At 45.5% G+C, this 24784-nt stretch overlaps 1 protein-coding gene across 1 annotated transcript; it reads left to right on the top strand.

The window, feature by feature from the left end:
* Positions 1 to 1359: 1359 nt before the first annotated feature.
* LOC148685142 (uncharacterized) lies at positions 1360 to 22405 on the top strand. The gene is made up of 8 exons (XM_088674582.1): positions 1360 to 1476; positions 2059 to 2202; positions 3459 to 3596; positions 6779 to 6913; positions 16246 to 16365; positions 16946 to 17089; positions 18587 to 18724; positions 22147 to 22405. Exons 1-8 carry the CDS (start codon positions 1377 to 1379, stop codon positions 22284 to 22286), a joined length of 1059 nt encoding a protein of 352 aa, XP_088530708.1. The 5' UTR covers positions 1360 to 1376; the 3' UTR covers positions 22287 to 22405.
* The last annotated feature ends 2379 nt before the right edge of the window (positions 22406 to 24784 follow it).

Raw genomic sequence — 24784 nt, 5'->3', positions numbered from 1 at the left:
GCTGCCACTGCCCTTTCCTTCACCCTCTGAGTCCAATCGGTACATCTGTTAGAGGGAGAGCATTAGCCAAAGTGGTTTTATCCCAGGGTCATAGGACCACAGCTGTCACCAGCAGCAGCCAGCAAGACCAATAGTTGGGGATGATGGAAGTCATACAGTAGTATGACATTTGGAAATCACCACATTGGCTACCCATTGGATCCTTGATTTTAAGAGGCAGCCTTTTTAGAATCTTTCTCCATGTCTGAAAAGATTTCAAGCCTTCATGGCAATCAAGGTGATGATCAGCTTGAATCTGGATGAGTATCGTCTAGCAAAATGGCAAAATAGGGTAGTGTTTGTTTGTGGGGGCTCCATTATTTTGCAGCTTTTTTCTTCCCCTCACAACTTTCTAGGTTAGTAACAAGGCCCTGACCATGGCCCAGAAACTCATTGGCATCCATTGTGGATACCTCCGCACAGGTGAATTTCGCAGGTCTAGGTACAGAGAAGCCTCACATTGAGCACATTAAAAAGGTAAAGGGACCCCTGACCATTAGGTCCAGTTGCGGACGTCTCTGGGGTTGTGGCACTCATCTCTCTTTATTGGTCGAGGGAGCCAGCGTACAGTTTCCGGGTCATGTGGCCAGCATGACTAAACCGCTTCTGGCGAACCAGAGCAGCGCACGGAAACGCCGTTTACCCACCCGCCAGCACTTTGACGGGCATTCAAACTGCTAGGTTGGCAGGAGCAGGGAGCTCACCCCGTCACGGGATTCAAACTGCCGACCTTCTGATCGGCAAGCCCTAGGCTCTGTGGTTTAACCCACAGCGCCACCCGCACATTACTGTTGTCCAAAATCCTGTGCTTTTCGTGGAATTATTTGGGAATACTGTCTGTTCCACCTTTAACTTGGAGTCACGTAAGGGAAAAAAAACAGATTATATACTGTATAATGTAATTGACCAGTTGAGTAATGTCCCCACTTGTAGCTTGTAGGAGACAGATTAGAAGAATACCCGGAGCATCTCTGTACTGCCAAATGATACCACTTTTATATTCGTTCAGCTGCCACTATGGCTTCCCCTGAGGAATCTTGGGAACTTTTTGATGAGCCAAGAATTCTCTGTTGAAGACTCCTAGCCCATAAACTGTTGTTTCATCTTTACAGGACTCCCCTGAGAGGTGGAATGTCTGCTAAATTGGTAATTAAATGGGCCTTGGACACAATCTACCTGTTCCTCAACATGAAAAGCCAGAAAAACAAGACCCTTGGCATGTTTCTGAGAGAATGCTTTGTGTCCCCTCTATTCCAAAGCTATGTGCCAAAGGATATATAAATGCCCACCTTGGCCATCTCGAATCAGCCGACAGAGGGGCAGTTGCTAACAGCACCATGAGGTCGACCAGCCTTTTCATCTTCATTGGCTTCTTCATCCTGTGCCAAGTGGCACCATCGACTTGTGCCACAACAGAGGCCCGTCCTTATTTTGGCAGTAAGTATTGAAGGGAACCACTCACAAATGTCCTGTTGTGTTGGGGCTCCCAAATGGGCTTTGTGAGCGTTTACTTCCTAACACAAGCAGCTGGAGAGAATGTGGTTCTCCTGCTGTGCTTGTCTGTTTCATTCAGCAGTTTTAATTTATGCCCATTGTTTTAATATTTCTATGCAAGCTGCTTTGTGACTTTCTCCAGAAAAGTGGGAGATGGATATATATAAAGAAATTAGCAAATTAAATGCGAGGAGAAGATGGACGGTATTTGCTGATATTATATCTGGATCCTAGTAGTACATTTGGGTCTCCGCAAATAATATCTATGCAACTTTGAGATTGAAGGTGTGCATCTTTCTTATCCTTTGGATGAAACCAGCTGGTGCCAAAGAAGAGCCAAGAGGTCAGAAACATGTTGGGGAAAATATATAGTTTTATTTTTCTTTGCACTGCCAAGGTCTTCTCTCCATTTGTTTCTGCATCTTCTCCCTTCTTTTGTTCTCTTGGGAAAAAAATGCTCCTAGCTACTCCTGGGCTCTTACTGGTGTCACTGAAATTCTTCTTTTTTTGTGTTTTTGTTCCAAGTTAAACTTGGGGATTGTCCTCGCAATGATGCCATCTGCCATGGGCAAGCTGTTGGGAACAGCTGCGTTAATGACACCCACTGCCCAAGTTCAGAGAAGTGCTGCCCGGGCCCCTGTGGCAAAGCCTGCTTCCAGCCTGTGAATGGTATGGTGTTCCAGTTCCTGCCTCTAGGGGGGATATTGTGGGCATGTGTTGGGGGGGTGGAGTGGGGGTGGCAACCTATGTGCGTGTCTGGGCTGCTTGTGAGTTGTGCAATGTGCAGTGCAGAGTGTGTTGTAATCCTCCGCGTGCCTTCGTTTACCTGGCCTTCATGTGGCTGCGTGATGGGTGGGTTGCGTCGTGGGGTATGCCTGGGGCGTGTACATGGGGCTATGCATTCTGGTTGGTGGCCACACTCAGTGTGGCCTTCTGCATCATCCCCTGTCCATTTGCATTCCTGTGCAGTTTATCACACACTGCTTTCCCATGAGCTAGGTCTGTCCGACCTCGCAGTTCGTACACACCCGATAAGGGCGCTTGGGAACTGTCCCCTGCATGTTAACAGGTGGGCATCATCCCAAGGGGGTCTTGGCTTTAGGTGGTTCTACGCTCCTATTTCTACTTTGCCAGGAAGCAGCAGACTCAGTCGGCATTACTCCCTCCCTGGTGCCCTGAGTGCGTTCCAGATCTGGGGTAGTTTACGCCCCCTAAATTTATGCCAGCATAGTTTTTTGTCAGCTTCCTGTGCTTAGAATTGCTCTGAAAGATGTTATTACAGTAACTTCCCATCCCAAGTGTTGGGAATCAATGGCTTGATAAAACTTGTGCAGATAAGGAGACAGCGTTATGCAAATGATGAAGGCAGCTCCCCCTCCCCCACTGGCATTTGGGGTGTGGGAGAACCCCCTGGAGAGCATCAGAGGAGGAGAGCAGGTATCATTCCTCCCTGGATAATACAGATCCTTACAACTGTACAGGACTATTGCAAGTATTGCCTCCCGTGGGAGATCTATATGGCCCGTCCGTGAGTTGAATACAACTAGTTTATTTATCGATAGGTAGCCATGTTGGTTTGACGTAGTCAAAAAATTTTTTTAAAAAAATCCTTCCAGTAGCACCTTAGAGGTCTCTAAGGTGCTACTGGAAGGATTCTTATTTATTTTTTATTGATTGATTGATTCAAGATCCTCTTTTAAATTGGAGCCCGCATGCTTTTCTTGTGGGGCTTTTGGGAGGGATGCCTCCAGTCTAGAAACCCCTTTAAGATTTATTCAGCATCCCCAATAAGTATCCTCAGTTTCTCCATGCCAGACTCAGAGTTGGCAACATACAAGCAGGCACTAAGTGACAGAATTAAGCTGAGTCTCATTTCTGCAGCACAGCCTTCTTTCGTCTGATATCTTGAATTTTCTCTGTTGTAGTGAAACCAGATCACTGTCCACCAGATCATGAACAAGCTATTAAAAATTTTAATGACTGCAATAAAGATGCTGATTGTCCAGGAAAACAGAAATGCTGCTTTGCTTATTGGGGGTCGGAATGTCTTGATACACAGAAAGGTATGGTATGGTATTTTGTATCACTGGACAATGCTTAGGTTTGCTCTGCTTTTCTATGGTCAATAGCTACTGGTCATGATATTACTGCAATAATAAAAATAATATCATCTTCTGCTAGGTCTTTCTTAATGTGCCTCGTCCACAAGAGGTCCAGAGGGTGGCAATGTGAAAACGGGCCTTTTTTGCAGTGGCTCCCCGTTTATGGAATGCTCTCCCCAGGGAGGTTTGCCTGGCGCCTTCATTATACATCTTTAGGCACCAGGCAAGATTGTTCCTCTTTAACCAGGCCTTTTGTTGATTGTCACCCAATGCCCTTGTAAAACATGGTGGGTTTTTTGGGTGGGGGTGTTCATAACACCGTGTTATTCAGTTGCTTCTGCTTTTATTCTGTATTTTTATATTGTGATTTTATCCTGTGAACCACCCGGAGACCTGCGGGTATACAAATTCAATAATGAATAATAAAATAATACAAATGATATTTATACCCTGCCCTTTCCTCAGCCACGCTGGGTGGCTTCCAGCCAAATGTAAAAAAAAAACCACATAATAAAACGTCAAATATTAAAAGGGCAGAATGCGTCTCCTCACAGGAGATCATAGAATCAAACTCTGAACACCACCCAGCCCAAATCCCCTGCAATGCAGAACTCTCAGCTAAAGCACCCATGACAGATGACCACCCAACCTCTGCTTAAAAACCCCCAAGGAAGGAGAGTCCCCCACCTTCTCATGGGGGTCTGTTCTACTGCTGATGTTGGAGTCCGTGAGTGGGGAAAGAGTTTTGTGTCTCTTTCCTGCTTCTGGGCTTTATAGGCACATATTATTGGCCACTGAGATATAGAAGGCTGCACTCGATCATACTTTGGCCTGATCCAGCATGCTGGGGACCATGCCTGGTCTGATTGGCAGCCTTAACCCATCCATTCCAAGAGTGTATGCTTTCCCGTTTGGGGTCCCAAAGCCGAAGGTCAGTAGCTTGAGGAGGCGGCATGAGCCAGAGACGGGGGTCAGGACATGAAGCATGGCTGGCAGATAGTGCTTTGCAGCTGGCAAAACAAGAGCAGAATACCAAGCAAAGCTAGTCCAGAGCATTCATATACCGGTAGACCTGAAGGAGCGTCTCCACCCCCATCATTCAGACCGGACACTGAGATCCAGCTCCGAGGGTCTTCTGGCAGTTCCCTCCCTGTGAGAAGTGAAGCTACAGGGAACCAGGCAGAGGGTCTTCTCGGTAGTGGCGCCCACCCTGTGGAACGCCCTCCCACCATATGTCAAGGGAATAAACAACTATCCGACTTTTAGAAGAAGCGTACATAAGCAGTTTCTGATCTATTTTTGGTATTTCCTCTCCCACTATTCCTAATAGAAATGCTTCAGGTCTCTTTGGAAAGGTGTACCTGAACATTCTTTTAAACTCATTATATATATTACTAGTGTATTTCAGCCCGTTCAATAACGGGCGCTAGAACATCCTGGGGTTCGGAGAAGCGCTTGCGCAGCGCTTCTCCGAACCCTGGGACCTGTCCTTGCTGTCGGCGGCAGGGGGACAGGAACGGAGGAGGAGAAAGCGCTGCTTTCTCCTCCTTCCTTCCTCTCCCGCAACCGCCGACAGGAAGGACGCGGGACACAAACGCCTACCTCGCCGCCGCTGCTTCGCGGCCTCCCGCCGCTCCTCTCACGGGCCAGGGAGGGTTGTGAGCAGGAGGCCTCCGCTGGCCTCCACCCTCGCTTCCCTGACGTTCCAGCTGGGAGCGGCAGTTGGAGGAGGCAGGGGGGGGGAGAGTGCGCGCGTGCAGTCTCTGCTGTCCAATCCCTGTGTCCCTGGGCCATATGCGCAGTAACCCAGGGACACACGGGACAATTGGACGCAGAGACACTTGCACTTTATTATATAGGATTCCAAAAGACTTTAACCTTGCTGCAGGTCCACCACATATGGTAAAAATCACCATTTTTAACATTATATTTCCAGCAATTCTTGTTCCTCATTCTATACATTTTAGCTAACTTGGTTGGAGTCAAATACCATCTAAGCATCATTTTCATTATGTTTTCCTTCAATGTCATGCATGCAGTAAATTTTAATCCTGTATTCCATAATCTAGACCATGTATCTAATTCTATATTATGCCCAATGTCTATTGCCCATTTTATCATAACCTCCTTGACTTCATCTTTTGTATGCCATTCCAACAATAGATCATACATTATTGATAAGATTTTTGTTTTACCCTCCAGCAACTCGGTTTCCAGCTTTGATCTTGAGATTCCAAAGCCATTATTATTTTTGTCTTTATTAAAAACATCATTGATCTGATGGTACTGCAACCGACCTGTTAATTTGTCACATAATTCTGCATATGGTTTCATCCTTAGCCCTCCATCATCTTCCATTAGCAACTCCCTATACGTACTACGTATTACGTAGGCTAGGTGTCTTTCATATTTAACCTTTTTACTGAGATTGATTCTACTGGTGAAAGCCACCATGGAGTTTTCCATTCTAACACTTCTTTATACCTGATCCAAACCTCATATAGTGGCTTTCTTATGGAATGGTTTAGGACGCCTCTGTGTACTTTTACTTTATCATGCCACAGATATGCATGCCATCCATACCTGTTTCCATATCCCTCTAGATCTAGCAATCTTGTATATTGATGTTTGATGTTTTATCGTATTTTTAATATTTTGTTGGGAGCCGCCCAGAGCGGCTGGGGAAACCTAGCCAGATGGGCGGGGTATAAATAATAATAATAATAATAATAATAATAATAATATATTATTATTATTATTATTATTATTATTATTATTATTATTCATGTGGCTTGGCAATTGCATGCAATGATGTTCCATATCTGCTTGCTAACTTATCTCATTAACTTAGGTCCCTGACAAGGCGATCCCTAGATCAGTGTTTCTCAACCAGTGTGCCTCCAGATGTTTTGGGACTACAACTCCCATCATTCCTGACCACTGGTCTTGCTAGCTAGGGATGATGGGAGTTGTAGTCCCAAAACATCTGGAGGCACACTGGTTGAGAAACACTGCCCTAGATGATAATCTTCAGGGCTTTGAAGAATCAGCCATGTGGCTAGGGGTGGATCACTTTATTGGTAGAACATTTTTTTAAAAGAAAAATTATAATGCTTATGTGTTGTCACCCATCTTTACTACAGCAAAGCCTAAAAAGTGCCCTCAAGAAATTTTCAAATGTACTAAAAGAATGAGGAACGACTGTACTCATGACACTGAGTGCCCAGGGGTGAAGAAGTGCTGCTTCTCTAAGTGCCTCTTGCAGTGTGTGAACCCAATATAAAGGATCTGAGACGCAGGCTGCTTCTGCTGAGGAGACAACTTGCTCCCACAATCATCCAATGGAACCTCAGCGTGATCCGGCTGAAACACAAATCTTCCAATAAAGTTTTCTGGATCAGAGCTTTGCCATTTGTAATTATTTTGTGTCATCGTTCTTTTTCTTTTTCGTTTTTTAGCAATTTATACTAAGCAATTGTCAGAGGTTTTTGTGGCTACTCTTGAGTAACGACGCTCCACACCTCCTTGTCTTTAAGGTGTTTTTATTGTGCATATTATTTACAGTGCAAAGAGTCTGGAAAACATGTCTGCTTAGTACGAGTCAGAACCTCACAATGGCTTCTTCCTGTTTCGCGCTCAACATAACAGCTTGGGAACCCCAAAGCGCCTCCCTCTCGTGCGCCTCAATTCAGGTGTTGGGGGGGAGGGCCGTCCTGAGTGCTCTCCAGTGGCCAATCCCGTCATTTCCTCCCCAGCGGCTTCCTTCTCTACTCGGTGTTGAGGCTCTCGCATGCTGTCAGAGCCTCTCCCCTCCCTTCTCTACTTCCTGATTCCTTTAATCTGATCCCCTACTGTACTTGCTGCTCTGCGAAGAGCTCGAGCTGATGAGGGGGGGGGGCTGTTCTCTATAAGCCCTCCCCCTTTCAGCAATGATCTGAGAAACTAAGTCTGCTGGATGGTGCTGAATAGAACCCCAGAAATGGTTAGGGCTTTTAGCCTATGTAATCCAGTTTACAAGGTGCACAGGTGGCACTTTGGTCAAAACCACTGAGCCTAGGGCTTGCCGATCAGACGGTCGGCGGTTCGAATCCCCGCAACGAGGTGAGCTCCCGTTGTTCGGTCTCAGCCCCTGCCCACCTAGCAGTTTGAAAGCACATCAAAGTGCAAGTAGATAAATAGGTACCACTACAGCGGGAAGGTAAGCGGCGTTTCTGTGCGCTGCTCTGGTTCACCAGAAGTGGCTTAGTCATGCTGGCCACGTGACCTGGAAGCTGTTGTAGGCACATCCAACTCCCAAGAGACTGCGATCTACTCCCAGTATTAAAAAAAACTGGCAGTGATCTACCCATTGTCATTGGAGGGAGGAGTTTTATTTAGGGGAGAGAGTCAAAGGTTGTTGGGGTTTTTTTTGGAGGGGGGAGGACAGAGTTGCTGAGCTTCTTTTTTGGGGGGGGGGAGGCTATCCTTTAACTACAACGCTGACAAGCACAAAAAACAATAAGGCCAACTAACGTTGGCAGAAGACTATAAAAGGCCGCCCTTTATGGTAAAACATAATAAAACATTGAACATTAAAAAAAACCAACCACCTTCCCCACACAAGGCTGCCTTCAGCTGTCTTTGAAAGGTTGTATAGTTACTTATGTCCCTGCCGAGGAAGCATTGCTTCCCCCCCCCCAAAAAAAAACCAGGAATTTTTGCTCAGAAAACCACCAAAATTACACAAGAGAACATACAGCCAAAATGCAACAGCACGAAAAAATACCCCTGTCCTTTTCAGAAATTGGGGTGGGGGTGGGGGGTCACGGCGGGAATGAGTAGTTTTGAGTGGGTCAGCTGCGATGCAACATTCTTTCAGGAAACAATGTTTGCTATTCTTTTATGGAGCATTAAAAGTGACATTTGCATTATTGCACAAGGGAGATGGAATCTGTTAAGCTGGGAACGGGGCAGAAGATCCCAGATTGCATTACAAATTCATAGGATTCTTCTTTTCACACACAATTATCAGACCCTAGTTCAATTAATGATTCGTAACTTTGGCGCCTGGCATGGTCTGGTCCATGGGGTAATGAAGAGTCGGACACGACTAAACGACTAAACAACAACAACAACAACTTTGGATAATCAGATGATCAAATGTTTATACCCCAAGCCTCCATCGTGAAGAGATGAGGCACCACTGAAACATCCTTGAAGGGCTCCTCATTGAGTCAGTTCACTCTGAGTAACTCTACCTTGCCAATGTGTGGACAACCTGTATTAGCTCCAGACTTGAGGCTGGGATAATCTTGGTGAAGTCAATCTCTGTAGGCCCGATATCTCAGCAGTGGCGGAGGAACCCTCTCTGGCACCCGGGGCGGCGCAGCCCGTACGGACTGCGCATGTGCGGCGACCGTATGGGATGCCACACATGTGCAGTCCGTATGGGTTGCCTCTCTCGCACAGCGACCGTATGCGTGGCCCGTACGGACGGTGCGCTTGAGCATCAGCCTGTACCAATGCCGTGTGAGTGGCGCCCATACGGACTGTGTGCGCCCTCGGCCGCTATACAGTTGGGGGGGCAGGGGCCATCTTGTCACCCCTCCCAGAGTGGCACCCTGGGCGGACCGCCCCCTCTGCCCCCCTTCCTACGCCCCTGTATCTCAGCAACACTACATCCCCTTTGCCTCCAGCACCACTGCCCAGGGCTGGGTTTAAATTTGATGAGGCCCTAAGCTATTGAAGGTAATGGGGCCCTTTATGTGTCCAGCTGTCCTTTGTCAACAACAAATTGTTGCTGTTTTTTTGTGTTGAATATATGCTACATGGTAATTTATGGACCTAATAGGTATCTAAAGCTATTTGCACATAACAAAATATGTCTATTTTGGAAATGTACATCCAGGTTTTTTCCTTTAATGTTTTGGGGGCCCCTAAGAGTGTGGGGCCCTAAGCTAGAGCTTGTTTAGCTTATACATAAATCTGGTGCTGCCACTGCCCTTTCCTTCACCCTCTGAGTCCAATCGGTACATCTGTTAGAGGGAGAGCATTAGCCAAAGTGGTTTTATCCCAGTGTCATAGGACCACAGCTGTCACCAGCAGCAGCCAGCAAGACCAATAGTCGGGGATGATGGAAGTCATACAGTAGTATGACATTTGGGAATCACCACATTGGCTACCCAATGGATCCTTGATTTTAAGAGGCAGCCTTTTTAGAATCTTTCTCCGTGTCTGAAAAGATTTCAAGGCTGCATGGCAATCAAGGTGATGATCAGCTTGAATCTGGATGAGTATCGTCTAGCAAAATGGCAAAATAGGGTAGTGTTTGTTTGTGGGGGCTCCATTATTTTGCAGCTTTTTTCTTCCCCTCACAGCTTGCAAAAAATTGGCACACAAAGTTCTAGGTTAGTAACAAGACCAAGACCATGGTCCAGAAACTCATTGGCAGCCATTGTGGATACCTCTGCACAGGTGAATTTTGTAGGCCTAGGTACAGAGAAGCCTCACATTGAGCACATTAAAAACATAAAGGGACCCCTGACCATTAGGTCCAGTTGCGGACGTCTCTGGGGTTGTGGCGCTCATCTCTCTTTATTGCCCGAGGGAGCCGGCGTACAGTTTCCGGGTCATGTGGCCAGCATGACTAAACCGCTTCTGGCGAACCAGAGCAGCGCACGGAAACGCCGTTTACCTTCCCGCCAGAGCGGCACCTATTTATCTACTTGCACTTTGACGGGCTTTCGAACTGCCAGGTTGGCAGGAGCAGGGAGCTCACCCCGTCACGGGGATTCAAACTGCCAACCTTCTGATCGGCAAGCCCTAGGCTCTGTGGTTTAACCCACAGGGCCACCCAGGGCCGGTGATAGGGTTTTTTGCGCCCTAGGCGAGATCACCTTCTGGCGCCCCCCCCCCGGCCAATCATATTTCAAACACATGTGAAAGCAAGTAAGCAAATGACACTGGCTAATTCATAGCCTTCCTTTCCTACTCTGTCTCCCTCCCCCAAATCCCTTGTATTTGTAAAAAGAAATGAGGAGGAGCTACCTTATGCTCAGTCCAATCAATGGCCTGCCTTATTCAAAACATAATTTTCTTTTATTCTTTTTATTGTGTAGAAAATGTGCAAAAGGTGCATATTTGTAACAAATTCCTATAATTTTATATAGAAGTGCTATATAACGAGTGCCACCATCATTTTTATTCAATCATATATTTTTTCTACCTTCCCTACTGTTTTCTATAGCTCGGCAAACTATGCCTCAGTGGTGCTGCGTTCGCTGGGGGGGGGGGAGGGACTTCTCGTCTGGTCCAGCATAGAATCATAGAGTTGGAAGAGACCACAAGGGCCATCCAGTCCAACCCCCTGCCAAGCAGGAAACACAATCAAAGCATTCCTGACAGATGGCTGTCAAGCCTCTGCTTAAAGACCTCCAAAGGGGGAGAGTCCACCACACTCCTTGGTAGCAAATTCCACTGCCGAACAGCTCTTACTGTCAGGAAGTTCTTCCTAATGTTTAGGTGGACTCTTCTTTCTTGTAGTTTGAATCCATTGCTCCGTGTCTGCTTCTCTGGAGCAGTAGAAAACAACCTTTCTCCCTCCTCGATATGACATCCTTTAATACATTTGAACATGGCTATCATATCACCCCTTAACTGGACACAGTACTCCAGGTGAGGTCTGACCAGAGCAGAATACAGTGGTACAATTACTTCCCTTGATCTAGATGCTATACTCCTATTGATGCAGCTCAGAATTGCATTGGCTTTTTTAGGTGCTGCATCACACTGTTGACTCATGTCAAGTTTGTGGTCTACCAAGACTCCTAGTTCCTTTTCACATGTACTGCTCTCAAGCCAGGTGTCACCCATCCTTTATTTGTGGCTGAGTAAATTCGTATGGTTGGATAAGAAACCAAGAATCCAATATAAACTGCTCACAGATGTCACGGAAAGAGGGGAGTGGGGGGTTCCTGATTTGAGACTTTATTATGCATCATCATGTTTGTGTTGGCTCAAGGATTGGTTAATATTAGAGGACGAAGAATTATTAGAGGTGGAAGGATTTAGAAACATAGGGGGGGTGGCATACATATTTATTAGAGGCAGAGAAGGGAAAACATAAACAATTTGGCAATCATGTTATTAAAAAAATCAATATTTAAGATCTGGCAGGAATTTAAAAATTTAATAGAACCAAAAATACCCTGGTGGGCCTCTCCTTTTGAGATGACGGCTCTAGGGAAAAATTGAAGAAAGAAAAATGGTTGACATATCAAGACATTCTGGTAAGTGAAGAGGGGCAATGGAAGTTAAAAACATACGAAGAAATTAAACAATATTGCAGCAGTTGACTGCAATATTTACAGATACAAAGCCTCTTTAAGGAACATAAAAAAATAGGATTTACAATTGGGAAATCAAAATTGCAAGAGTTGATAATAGAAAATAAGGAGAAACCACTATCAAAGATATATAGATTCCTCCTAGAATGGGAATTGAAGGATGAAGAAATAAAAGGGGTGATGACCAAATGGGCACAAGATCTGGGAAGACCGATCTATATATCGCAGTGGGAACATAGATGGAAGGTATCTATGAGATTTACGGCCAGTGCGAATATAAAAGAAAACATCTTGAAAATTATTTATAGATGGCATCTGACCCCGAATAAATTAGCAAAAATATACAAAAATGGCTTAGATAATTGCTGGAAGTGCGATGAAAAGGGAGGAAACTATTTCCATTGTTGGTGGAGTTGTAAAAGAATCTATAAATTATGGGGGGAAATCTACGAGGAAATGAAAAAAATGTTAAAGGTCACCTTTGGGAAAAAGCCGGAATATCTATTATTGAGCATAATACCAGAGAATATGCCAGACAATAGAAATATATATATATATATATGCGTGTGCAGCAGTAAGATTATTGATTGCTCAGAAATGGAGAAAGAAGGAATTACCTACAATACAAGATTGGCAATTAAAATTGATTGAGTTTATGAATTTAGAAAGAATGACGGCAGCAATCAGAAATATTTCTAAGCAGAAATCCAAATTGGAATGGGGGTTTGTAGAAGAGTATTTTTTAAAAAATTGGTATAAAAACTGAGTTGATGATCTGTTTAAATTAGACGGTCATGAGGAAATTAGAGCTTGGAAAATAAAGAAGATAAAAATTTAGGATACAAATACTAGACGAAAGTAACGGATGTAAAAAATGAATATATAAGATAAGTGATGTGAAGTGACTGGGAAGTTAATATTCTCTTTTATCGGAACAAGCATATACTGTATATTAAGATCTATACAATGTTGTGTCTAATATGTATTTTATGGTGTTGTATTTTATGGAATTTAAATAAAGTTGATTTTTAAACTTTTTTTTTTAAAAAAAACATTGTGTATGCCATCAAATGCCAACAGTGCCCTTCAGCTCTCTATATTGGACAAACAGGCCAAACCCTACGCCAAAGGATAAATGGACATAAATCAGAAATCAGAAATCACAAGACAGAGAAACCAGTAGGAGAGCACTTCAATCTCCCAGGACATTCTATACAAGATCTCAAAGTAGTTGTTTTATTACAGAAAAATTTCAGAAACAGTCTGGAAAGAGAAGTTGCTGAATTGCAACTCATCACCAAGCTTAAAACCATGAAGAGACCTGGTCTAGACAAGGACACTGGATTCTTATCTCATTCTACATGATAAAGCTATTTTTAGCCATCTCACCCCTTGCTTTTTCCTGTAAGTCCAATTGCAGTCATTAACAGTCATCCACAGCTCCGAGGGTAGTTCCTCTCGCCGTACCTTACCTTTTCCCCTTCCTTCATGACTCTTGCTGGGTGCTCCAAATTCCAGGCAGGCAGGCAGGCAGGCAGGCAGGCACAGGCAGGCAGACACAGGCAGACACAGGCAGGCAGGCACAGGCAGGCAGGCAGGCGCAGGCACAGGTAGGCGGGAGTCGGGACGCGTCAGCGCCCCCAACCTTCTAGCACCCTAGGCCGTCGCCTAGCTCGCCTAAGTGAACGTGCCGGCCCTGGCTCATCAGCTCGAGCAAGTGCAGTAGGGGATCAGATTAAAGGAATCAGGAAGTAGAGAAGGGAGGGGAGAGGCTCTGACAGCATGCGAGAGCCTCAACACCGAGTAGAGAAGGAAGCCGCTGGGGAGGAAATGACGGGATTGGCCACTGGAGAGCACTCAGGACGGCCCTCCCCCCCAACACCTGAATTGAGGCGCACGAGAGGGAGGCGCTTTGGGGTTCCCAAGTTGTTATGTTGGGCACGAAACAGGAAGAAGCCATTGCGAGGTTCTGACTCGGACTAAGCAGACATGTTTTCCAGACTCTTTGCACTGTAAATAATATGCACAATAAAAACACCTTAAAGACAAGGAGGTGTGGAGCGTCGTTACTCAAGAGTAGCCACAAAAACCTCTGACAATTGCTTAGTATAAATTGCTAAAAAACGAAAAAGAAAAAGAACGATGACACAAAATAATTACAAATGGCAAAGCTCTGATCCAGAAAACCTTATTGGAAGATTTGTGTTTCAGCCGAATCACGCTGAGGTTCCATTGGATGATTGTGGGAGCAAGTTGTCTCCTCAGCAGAAGCAGCCTGCGTCTCAGATCCTTTATATTGGGTTCACACACTGCAAGAGGCACTTAGAGAAGCAGCACTTCTTCACCCCTGGGCACTCAGTGTCATGAGTACAGTCGTTCCTCATTCTTTTAGTACATTTGAAAATTTCTTGAGGACACTTTTTAGGCTTTGCTGTAGTAAAGATGGGTGACAACACATAAGCATTATAATTTTTCTTTTAAAAAAATGTTCTACCAATAAAGTGATCCACCCCTAGCCACATGGCTCATTCTTCAAAGCCCTGAAGATTATCATCTAGGGCAGTGTTTCTCAACCAGTGTGCCTCCAGATGTTTTGGGACTACAACTCCCATCATCCCTAGCTAGCAAGACCAGTGGTCAGGAATGATGGGAGTTGTAGTCCCAAAACATCTGGAGGCACACTGGTTGAGAAACACTGATCTAGGGATCGCCTTGTCAGGGACCTAAGTGAATGAGATAAGTTAGCAAGCAGATATGGAACATCATTGCATGCAATTGCCAAGCCACATGAATAATAATAATAATAATAATATATTATTATTATTATTATTATTATTATTATTTATACCCTGCCCATCTGGCTAGGTTTCCCCAGCCGCTCTGGGCGGCTCCCAACAAAACATTAAAAATACGATAAAACATGTGTCCAGCTGTCCTTTGTCAACAACAAATTGTTGCTGTTTTTTGTTGTTGAATATATGCTACATGGTAATTTATGGACCTAATAGGTATCTAAAGCTCTTTGCACATAACAAAATATGTCTGTTTTGGAAATGTACATCCAGGTTTTTTTCTTTAATTTTTTTTGGGGGGCCCAAGAGTGTGGGGCCCTAAGCTAGAGCTTGTTTAGCTTATACATAAATCTGGTGCTGCCACTGCCCTTTCCTTCACCCTCTGAGTCCAATCGGTACATCTGTTAGAGGGAGAGCATTAGCCAAAGTGGTTTTATCCCAGTGTCATAGGACCACAGCTGTCACCAGCAGCAGCCAGCAAGACCAATAGTTGGGGATGATGGAAGTCATACAGTAGTATGACATTTGGAAATCACCACATTGGCTACCCAATGGATCCTTGATTTTAAGAGGCAGCCTTTTTAGAATCTTTCTCCATGTCTGAAAAGATTTCAAGGCTTCATGGCAATCAAGGTGATGATCAGCTTGAATCTGGATGAGTATCGTCTAGCAAAATGGCAAAATAGGGTAGTGTTTGTTTGTGGGGGCTCCATTATTTTGCAGCTTTTTTCTTCCCAGCGTACAGTTTCCGGGTCATGTGGCCAGCATGACTAAACCGCTTCTGGCGAACCAGAGCAGCGCACGGAAACGCCGTTTACCTTCCCGCCAGCACTTGGACGGGCTTTCGAACTGCTAGGTTGGCAGGAGCAGGGAGCTCACCCCGTCACTGGATTCAAACTGCCGACCTTCTGATCGGCAAGCCCTAGGCTCTGTGGTTTAACCCACAGCGCCACCCGCACATTACCGTTGTCCAAAATCCTGTGCTTTTCGTGGAATTATTTGGGAATACTGTCTGTTCCACCTTTAACTTGGAGTCACGTAAGAAAAAAATAATACAGATTATATACTGTATAATGTAATTGACCAGTTGAGTAATGTCCCCACTTGTAGCTTGTAGGAGACAGATTAGAAGAATACCTGGAGCATCTCTGTACTGCCAAATGATACCACTTTTATATTCGTTCAGCTGCCACTATGGCTTCCCCTGAGGAATCTTGGGAACTTTTTGATGAGCCAAGAATTCTCTGTTGAAGACTCCTAGCCCATAAACAGTTGTTTCATCTTTACAGGACTCCCCTGAGAGGTGGAATGTCTGCTAAATTGGTAATTAAATGGGCCTTGGACACAATCTACCTGTTCCTCAACATGAAAAGCCAGAAAAACAAGACCCTTGGCATGTTACTGAGAGAATGCTTTGTGGCCCCTCCATTCCAAAGCTATGTGCCAAAGGATATATAAATGCCCACCTTGGCCATCTCGAATCAGCCGACTGAGGGGCAGTTGCTAACAGCACCATGAGGTCGACCAGCCTTTTCATCTTCATTGGCTTCTTCATCCTGTGCCAAGTGGCACCATCGACTTGTGCCACAACAGAGGCCCGTCCTTATTTTGGCAGTAAGTATTGAAGGGAACCACTCACAAATGTCCTGTTGTGTTGGGGCTCCCAAATGGGCTTTTGTGAGCGTTTACTTCCTAACACAAGCAGCTGGAGAGAATGTGGTTCTCCTGCTGTGCTTGTCTGTTTCATTCAGCAGTTTTAATTCATGCCCATTGTTTTAATATTTCTATGCAAGCTGCTTTGTGACTTTCTCCAGAAAAGTGGGAGATGGATATATATAAAGAAATTAGCAAATTAAATGCGAGGAGAAGATGGACGGTATTTGCTGATATTATATCTGGATCCTAGTAGTACATCTGGGTCTCCGCAAATAATATCTATGCAACTTTGAGATTGTAGGTGTGCATCTTTCTTATCCTTTGGATGAAACCAGCTGACCCCAAAGAAGAGCCAAGAGGTCAGAAACATGTTGGGGAAAATATATAGTTTTATTTTTCTTTGCACTGCCAAGGTCTTCTCTCCATTTGTTTCTGCATCTTCTCCCTTCTTTTGTTCTCTTGGGAAAAAATGCTCCTAGCTACTCCTGGGCTCTTACTGGTGTCACTGAAATTCTTCTTTTTTCTGTTTTGTTCCAAGTTAAACTTGGGGATTGTCCTCGCAATGATGCCATCTGCCATGGGCAAGCTGTTGGGAACAGCTGCGTTAATGACACCCACTGCCCAAGTTCAGAGAAGTGCTGCCCGGGCCCCTGTGGCAAAGCCTGCTTCCAGCCTGTGAATGGTATGGTGTTCCAGTTCCTGCCTCTAGGGGGGATATTGTGGGCATGTGTTGGGGGGGTGGAGTGGGGGTGGCAACCTATGTGGATGTCTGGGCTGCTTGTGAGTTGTGCAATGTGCAGTGCAGAGTGTGTTGTAATCCTCCGCGTGCCTTCGTTTACCTGGCCTTCATGTGGCTGCGTGATGGGTGGGTTTCGTCGTGGGGTATGCCTGGGGTGTGTACCACACTATGCATTCTGGTTGGCTGCCACACTCAGTGTGGCTTTCTGCACCAGCTCCTGTCCATTTGCATTCCTGTGCAGTTGATCACACACTGCTTTCCCATGAGCTAGGTCTGTCCGACCTCGCAGTTCGTACACACCCGATAAGGGCGCTTGGGAACTGTCCCTTGCATGTTAACAGGTGGGCATCATCCCAAGGGAATCTTGGCTTTAGGTGGTTCTACGCTCCTATTTCTACTTTGCCAGGCAGCAGCAGACTCAGTCGGCATTACTGAGAGCCAGAGAGCCAGTGTGGTGTAGTGGTTAAGAGCGGTAGACTCGTAATCTGGGAAGCCGGGTTCACGTCTCCGCTCCTCCACATGCAGCTGCTGGGTGACCTTGGGCTAGTCACACTTCTCTGAAGTCTCTCAGCCCCACCCACCTCGCAGGGTGTCTGTTGTGGGGGAGGAGGGGAAAGGAGATTGTTAGCCGCTTTGAGACTCCTTCAGGTAGTGACAAAGCGGGATATCAAATCCAAACTCTTCTACTCCCTCCCTGGTGCCCTGAGTGCGTTCCAGATCTGGGGTAGTTTACGCCCCCTAAATTTATGCCAGCATAGTTTTTTGTCAGCTTCCTGTGCTTAGAATTGCTCTGAAAGATGTTATTACAGTAACTTCCCATCCCAAGTGTTGGGAATCAATGGCTTGATAAAACTTGTGCAGATAAGGAGACAGCGTTATGCAAATGATGAAGGCAGCTCCCCCTCCCCCACTGGCATTTGGGGTGTGGGAGAACCCCTTGGACAGCATCAGAGGAGGAGAGCAGGGATCATTCCTCCGATCCTTACAACTGTACAGGACTATTGCAAGTATTGCCTCCCGTGGGAGATCTATATGGCCCTTCCGTGAGTTGAATACAACTAGTTTATTTATCGATAGGTAGCCATGTTGGTTTGACGTAGTCAAATTTTTTTTTTAAAAAAATCCTTCCAGTAGCACCTTAGAGGTCTCTAAGGTGCTACTGGAAGGATTCTTATTTATTTTTTATTTATTGATTGATTCAAGATTCTCTTTTAAATTGGAGCCCGCATGCTTTTCTTGTGGGGCTTTTGGGAGGGATGCCTCCAGTCTAGAAACCCCTTTAAGATTTATTCAGCATCCCCAATAAGTATCCTCAGTTTCTCCATGCCAGACTCAGAGTTGGCAACATACAAGCAGGCACTAAGTGACAGAATTAAGCGGAGTCTCATTTCTGCAGCACAGCCTTGTTTCATCTGATATCTTGAATTTTCTCTGTTGCAGTGAAACCAGATCACTGTCCACCAGATCATGAACAAGATGTTAAAAATTTTAATGACTGCAATAAAGATGCTGATTGTCCAGGAAAACAGAAATGCTGCTTTGCTTTTTGGGGGTCGGAATGTCTTGATACACAGAAAGGTATGGTATGGTATTTTGTATCACTGTACAATGCTTAGGTTTGCTCTGCTTTTCTATGGTCAATAGCTACTGGTCATGATATTACTGCAGCAGCAATAATAATAATAATAAATAATAATAATAATAATAAATAAACAAATTTTTATTTATACCCCGCCCTCCCCAGTCAAAAACCAGGCTCAGGGCGGCTGACACCAACAGAATTACAATAAAACAATTAATTAAAATACAGATTAAAATACAGTATTAAAATTTAAAATGCAGCCTCATTTCAAGTAGTCCATAAATCCAAGCCATGAGGGAGGAAAACACAGGGGGTCAGACTGAGTCTAACCCAAAGGCCAGGCGGAACAGCTCTGTCTTGCAGGCCCTGTAGAAAGATGACAAATCCCGCAGGGCCCTGGTCTCATGGGAAAGAGCGTTCCACCAGGTTGGGGCCAGTACTGAAAAGGCCCTTGCTCTAGTAGAGGCCAATCTAGCCATCTTATGACTCGGGATCTCCAGAATATTATTATTTGTGGATATCATCTTCTGCTAGGTCTTTCTTAATGTGCCTCGTCCACAAGAGGTCCAGAGGGTGGCAATGTGAAAACGGGCCTTTTTTGCAGTGGCTCCCCGTTTATGGAATGCTCTCCCCAGGGAGGTTTGCCTGGCGCCTTCATTATACATCTTTAGGCACCAGGCAAGATTGTTCCTCTTTAACCAGGCCTTTTGTTGATTGTCACCCAATGCCCTTGTAAAACATGGTGGGTTTTTTGGGTGGGGGTGTTCATAACACCGTGTTATTCAGTTGCTTCTGCTTTTATTCTGTATTTTTATATTGTGATTTTATCCTGTGAACCACCCGGAGACCTGCGGGTATACAAATTCAATAATGAATAATAAAATAATACAAATGATATTTATACCCTGCCCTTTCCTCAGCCACGCTGGGTGGCTTCCAGCCAAATGTAAAAAAAACACCATAATAAAACGTCAAATATTAAAAGGGCAGAATGCGTCTCCTCACAGGAGATCATAGAATCAAACTCTGAACACCACCCAGCCCCAATCCCCTGCAATGCAGAACTCTCAGCTAAAGCATCCATGACAGATGACCACCCAACTTAAAAACCCCCAAGGAAGGAGAGTCCCCCACCTTCTCATGGGGGTCTGTTCTACTGCTGATGTTGGAGTCCATGAGTGGGGAAAGAGTTTTGTGTCTCTTTCCTGCTCCTGGGCTTCATAGGCACATATTATTGGCCACTGAGATATAGAAGGCTGCACTCGATCATACTTTGGCCTGATCCAGCTTGCTGGGGACCATGCCTGATCTGTGGGCAGGCTTAACCCATCCATTCCAAGAGTGTATGCTTTCCCGTTTGGGGTCCCGAAGCCGAAGGTGAGTAGCTTGAGGAGGCGGCATGAGCGAGAGACGGGGGTCAGGGCATGAAACATGGCTGGCAGATAGTGCTTTGCAGCTGGCAAAACAAGCGCAGAATACCAGGCAAAGCTAGTCCAGAGCACTCATATACCGGTAGACCTGAAGGAGCGTCTCCACCCCCATCATTCAGACCGGACACTGAGATCCAGCTCCGAGGGTCTTCTGGCAGTTCCCTCCCTGTGAGAAGTGAAGCTACAGGGAACCAGGCAGAGGGTCTTCTCGGTAGTGGCGCCCACCCTGTGGAACGCCCTCCCACCATATGTCAAGGGAATAAACAACTATCCGACTTTTAGAAGAAGCGTACATAAACAGTTTCTGATCTATTTTTGGTATTTCCTCTCCCACTATTCCTAATAGAAATGCTTCAGGTCTCTTTGGAAAGGTGTACCTGAACATTCTTTTTAACTCATATATATATTACTAGTGTATTTCAGCCCGTTCAATAACGGGCACTAGAACATCCTGGGGTTCGGAGAAGCGCTTGCGCAGCGCTTCTCCGGACCCTGGGACCTGTCCTTGCTGTCGGCGGCAGGTGGACAGGAACGGAGGAGGAGAAAGCGCTGCTTTCTCCTCCTTCCTTCCTCTCCCGCAGCCGCCGACAGGAAGGACGCGGGACACAAACGCCTACCTCGCCGCCGCTGCTTCGCGGCCTCCTGCCGCTCCTCTCACGGGCCAGGGAGGGTTGTGAGGAGGAGGCCTCCGCCGGCCTCCACCCTCGCTTCCCTGCCGTTCCAGCCGGGAGCGGCGGTTGGAGGAGGCAGGGGGGGAGAGTGCGCGTGTGCAGTCTCTGCTGTCCAATCCCTGTGTCCCTGGGCCACATGCGCAGTAACCCAGGGACACACGGGACAATTGGACGCAGAGACACTTGCACTTTATTATATAGGATTCCAAAAGACTTTAACCTTGCTGCAGGTCCACCACATATGGTAAAAATCACCATTTTTAACATTATATTTCCAGCAATTCTTGTTCCTCATTCTATACATTTTAGCTAACTTGGCTGGAGTCAAATACCATCTAAACATCATTTTCATTATGTTTTCCTTCAATGTCATGCATGCAGTAAATTTTAATCCTGTATTCCATAATCTAGACCATGTATCTAATTCTATATTATGCACAATGTCTATTGCCCATTTTATCATAACCTCCTTGACTTCATCTTTTGTATGCCATTCCAACAATACATCATACATTATTGATAAGATTTTTGTTTTACCCTCCAGCAACTCGGTTTCCAGCTTTGATCTTGAGATTCCAAAGCCATTATTATTTTTGTCTTTATTAAAAACATCATTGATCTGATGGTACTGTAACCGGCCTGTTAATTTGTCACATAATTCTGCATATGGTTTCATCCTCAGCCCTCCATCATCTTCCATTAGCAACTCCCTTTAGTACTACGTATTACGTAGGCCAGGTGTCTTTCATATTTAACCTTTTTACTGAGATTGATTCTACTGGTGAAAGCCACCATGGAGTTTTCCATTCTAACACTTCTTTATACCTGATCCAAACCTCATATAGTGGCTTTCTTATGGAATGGTTTAGGACGCCTCTGTGTACTTTTACTTTATCATGCCACAGATATGCATGCCATCCATACCTGTTTCCATATCCCTCTAGATCCAGCAATCTTGTATATCGATGTTTGATGTTTTATCGTATTTTTAATATTTTGTTGGGAGCCGCCCAGAGCGGCTGGGGAAACCTAGCCAGATGGGCGGGGTATAAATAATAATTTGTTGTTGTTGTTGTTGTTGTTGTTGTTGTTGTTGTTGTTATTCATGTGGCTTGGCAATTGCATGCAATGATGTTCCATATCTGCTTGCTAACTTATCTCATTCACTTAGGTCCCTGACTAGGCGATCCCTAGATGATCATCTTCAGGGCTTTGAAAAATGAGCCATGTGGCTAGGGGTGGGTCACTTTATTGGTAGAACATTTTTTTAAAAGGAAAATTATAATGCTTATGTGTTGTCCCCCATCTTTACTACAGCAAAGCCTAAAAAGTGCCCTCAAGAAATTTTCAAATGTACTAAAAGAATGAAGAACAGCTGTACTCATGACACTGAGTGCCCAGGGGTGAAGAAGTGCTGCTTCTCTAAGTGCCTCTTGCAGTGTGTGAACCCGATATAAAGTATCTGAGACACAGGCTGCTTCTGCAGAGGAGACAACTTGCTCCCACAATCATCCAATGGAACCTCAGCGTGATCCGGCTGAAACACAAATCTTCCAATAAAGTTGTCTAGATCAGAGCTTTGCCATTTGTAATTATTTTGTGTCATCGTTCTTTGTCTTTTTCGTTTTTTAGCTCCACGCCTCCTTGTCTTTAAGGTGTTTTTATTGTGCATATTATTTACAGTGCAAAGAGTCTGGAAAACATGTCTGCTTAGTCCGAGTCAGAACCTCGCAATGGCTTCTTCCTGTTTCATGCTCAACATAACAACTTGGGAATCCCAAAGCGCCTCCCTCTTGCCCTACGGGGTGCCCTGCACCTCAATTCAGGTGTGTGGGTGGGGGAGGGCCGTCCTGAGTGCTCTCCAGTGGCCAATCCTGTCATTTCCTCCCCAGCGGCTTCCTTCTCTACTTGGTGTTGAGGCTCTCGCATGCTGTCAGAGCCTCTCCCCTCCCTTCTCTACTTCCTGATTCCTTTAATCTGATCCCCCACTGTACATGCTGCTCTGCGAAGAGCTCAAGCTGATGAGGGGGGGCTGTTCTCTATAAGCCCTCCCCCTTTCAGCAATGATCTGAGAAACTAAGTCTGCTGGATGGTGCTGAATAGAACCTCAGAAATGGTTAGGGCTTTTAGCCTATGTAATCCAGTTTACAAGGTGCACAGGTGGCACTTTGGTCAAAACCACTGAGCCTAGGGCTTGCCGATCAGATGGTCGGCGGTTCGAATCCCCGCAACGGGGTGAACTCCCGTTGTTCGGTCTCAGCCCCTGCCCACCTAGCAGTTTGAAAGCACGTCAAAGTGCAAGTAGATAAATAGGTACCGCTACAGCGGGAAGGTAAATGGCATTTCTGTGCGCTGCTCTAGTTCACCAGAAGTGGCTTAATTATGCTGGCCACATGACCTGGAAGCTGTCTGCGGACAAACGCCGGCTCCCTCGGCCTATAGAGCAAGATGAGCACCACTACCCCAGTGTCGTCCGCGACTGGACCTAATGGTCAGGGGTACCTTTACTTTACCTTTAATCCAGTTTACAGGCCAACATGGTTTTTGTTTGGTTAGCAGTTGTAGGCACATCCAACTCCCAAGAGACTGCGATCTACTCCCAGTATTAAAAAAACTGGCAGTGATCTACCCATTGTCATTGGAGGGAGGAGTTTTATTTAGGGGAGAGAGGCAAAAGTTGTTGAGCTTTTTTTTGGAGGGGGGAGGACAGAGCTGCTGAGCTTCTTTTGGGGGGGGGAAGGCTATCCTTTAACTACAACGCTGACAAGCACAAAAAACAATAAGGCCAACTAACGTCGGCAGAAGACCGCCCTTTTGACACTATGTAGGGACAGCATGAGGGGGGTGGGGCCCCACGGAAACATTAATTGTACATTGCTTTTAATCCTGCAATCGATAAGGATCCCGCAATCAGCCACAATCGACCGAGGATCTACCTGTCGATCACGGCCGACCGGTTGGACGTCGCTGTGTTCAGTGTTAACAATGGTCATAGCAGGGGGTTGGAGTGTGAAAATCGTATCAAAAGAAAGTGGATCATTGTCCACGTTTCTCAGTATTCTGCTCACACAGTGGATAAGGAGATGCTCACAGGAAGCCCACCTGTGTTCCTTAGCAAGTGCCAATCATGGGCCTCCTGCCCCTTATCCTCTGCAATCCCAGACCCTCAAAGTGTCCCTATTTTCCAGGGACAGTCCTGGGTTTACAGAAACGGTCCCCGTTTCTGATTTGATCCCGGAACATAAGGCTTTTCCTTAGGATGTCCCTATTTTCATCAGAGAAATAATGGAGGGTATGCAGTTATGCAACCCCCGAGCATCTGACAGCAGGCCTGTATAAGGAAGATTTTTTTTTTTAAAAAAAAGGTCAGTGTTTTATTATGTTTTTATATGTGTTGGAAGTTGCCCAGAGTGGTAAAATTATTATTATGGAATAGGACGTCCCTATTTTCATCGGGGAAATGTTGGAGGCTATGCAATCCCTTCATCTATGAGCAGGTTGCATTTTTGCGCAAATAAACCATATACTGTATCATAAACTAAGACACCACATCATCGTCCCCAAAGGGAGCACAGGCCCTGGTCAACATGTCTGCATGCAACCCCTGGAACATTGCACCACTCGGGGAGACTGGGGTTCTGTGCCTGAGCCACTTGTTTTGGAGTGGGCGTCTGAAAAGCTAAGTCAAATAGATACAGCAAGAGGAAGTTCTAAAACTCACTGACAAACTACAGTACTGTACTGTGCAATGTTTCAGGTAGGAGGGTTTGGACAGCTCATCAAGTTGCCACCAGAGGGCAGTATGGTGCTAAAATGTATTAACATCTTGCACAAAACTTTAATTCTTCAGAGTTTTATAGTTTGGGAAACACCACTTTAGAGGTCCCATTTTCTGAGTAGTGTAGTTGTGACTCATTTTATTAAGTGCAGGCACAGTTCCAGGCCAGTGATGGTG

This window comes from Zootoca vivipara, chromosome 7, assembly GCF_965207765.1.
Source record: "Zootoca vivipara chromosome 7, rZooViv2.hap1.1, whole genome shotgun sequence".
Taxonomy (NCBI): Eukaryota; Metazoa; Chordata; class Lepidosauria; order Squamata; family Lacertidae; genus Zootoca; species Zootoca vivipara.
The sequence above is the reverse complement of the archived record's forward strand: the minus strand, read 5'-3'. Positions and strand labels throughout refer to the sequence as shown.

Bases quoted from the DNA above. Each gene is read 5' to 3' on its own strand.
- LOC148685142 (XM_088674582.1), top strand. From the start codon at position 1,377: ATGAGGTCGACCAGCCTTTTCATCTTCATTGGCTTCTTCATCCTGTGC. The intron at 6,914-16,245 runs TATAAAGGATCT...CAGCCGACTGAG, and splicing joins CTTGCAGTGTGTGAACCCAA to GGGCAGTTGCTAACAGCACC. The intron at 16,366-16,945 runs GTAAGTATTGAA...TTTTGTTCCAAG, and splicing joins GGCCCGTCCTTATTTTGGCA to TTAAACTTGGGGATTGTCCT.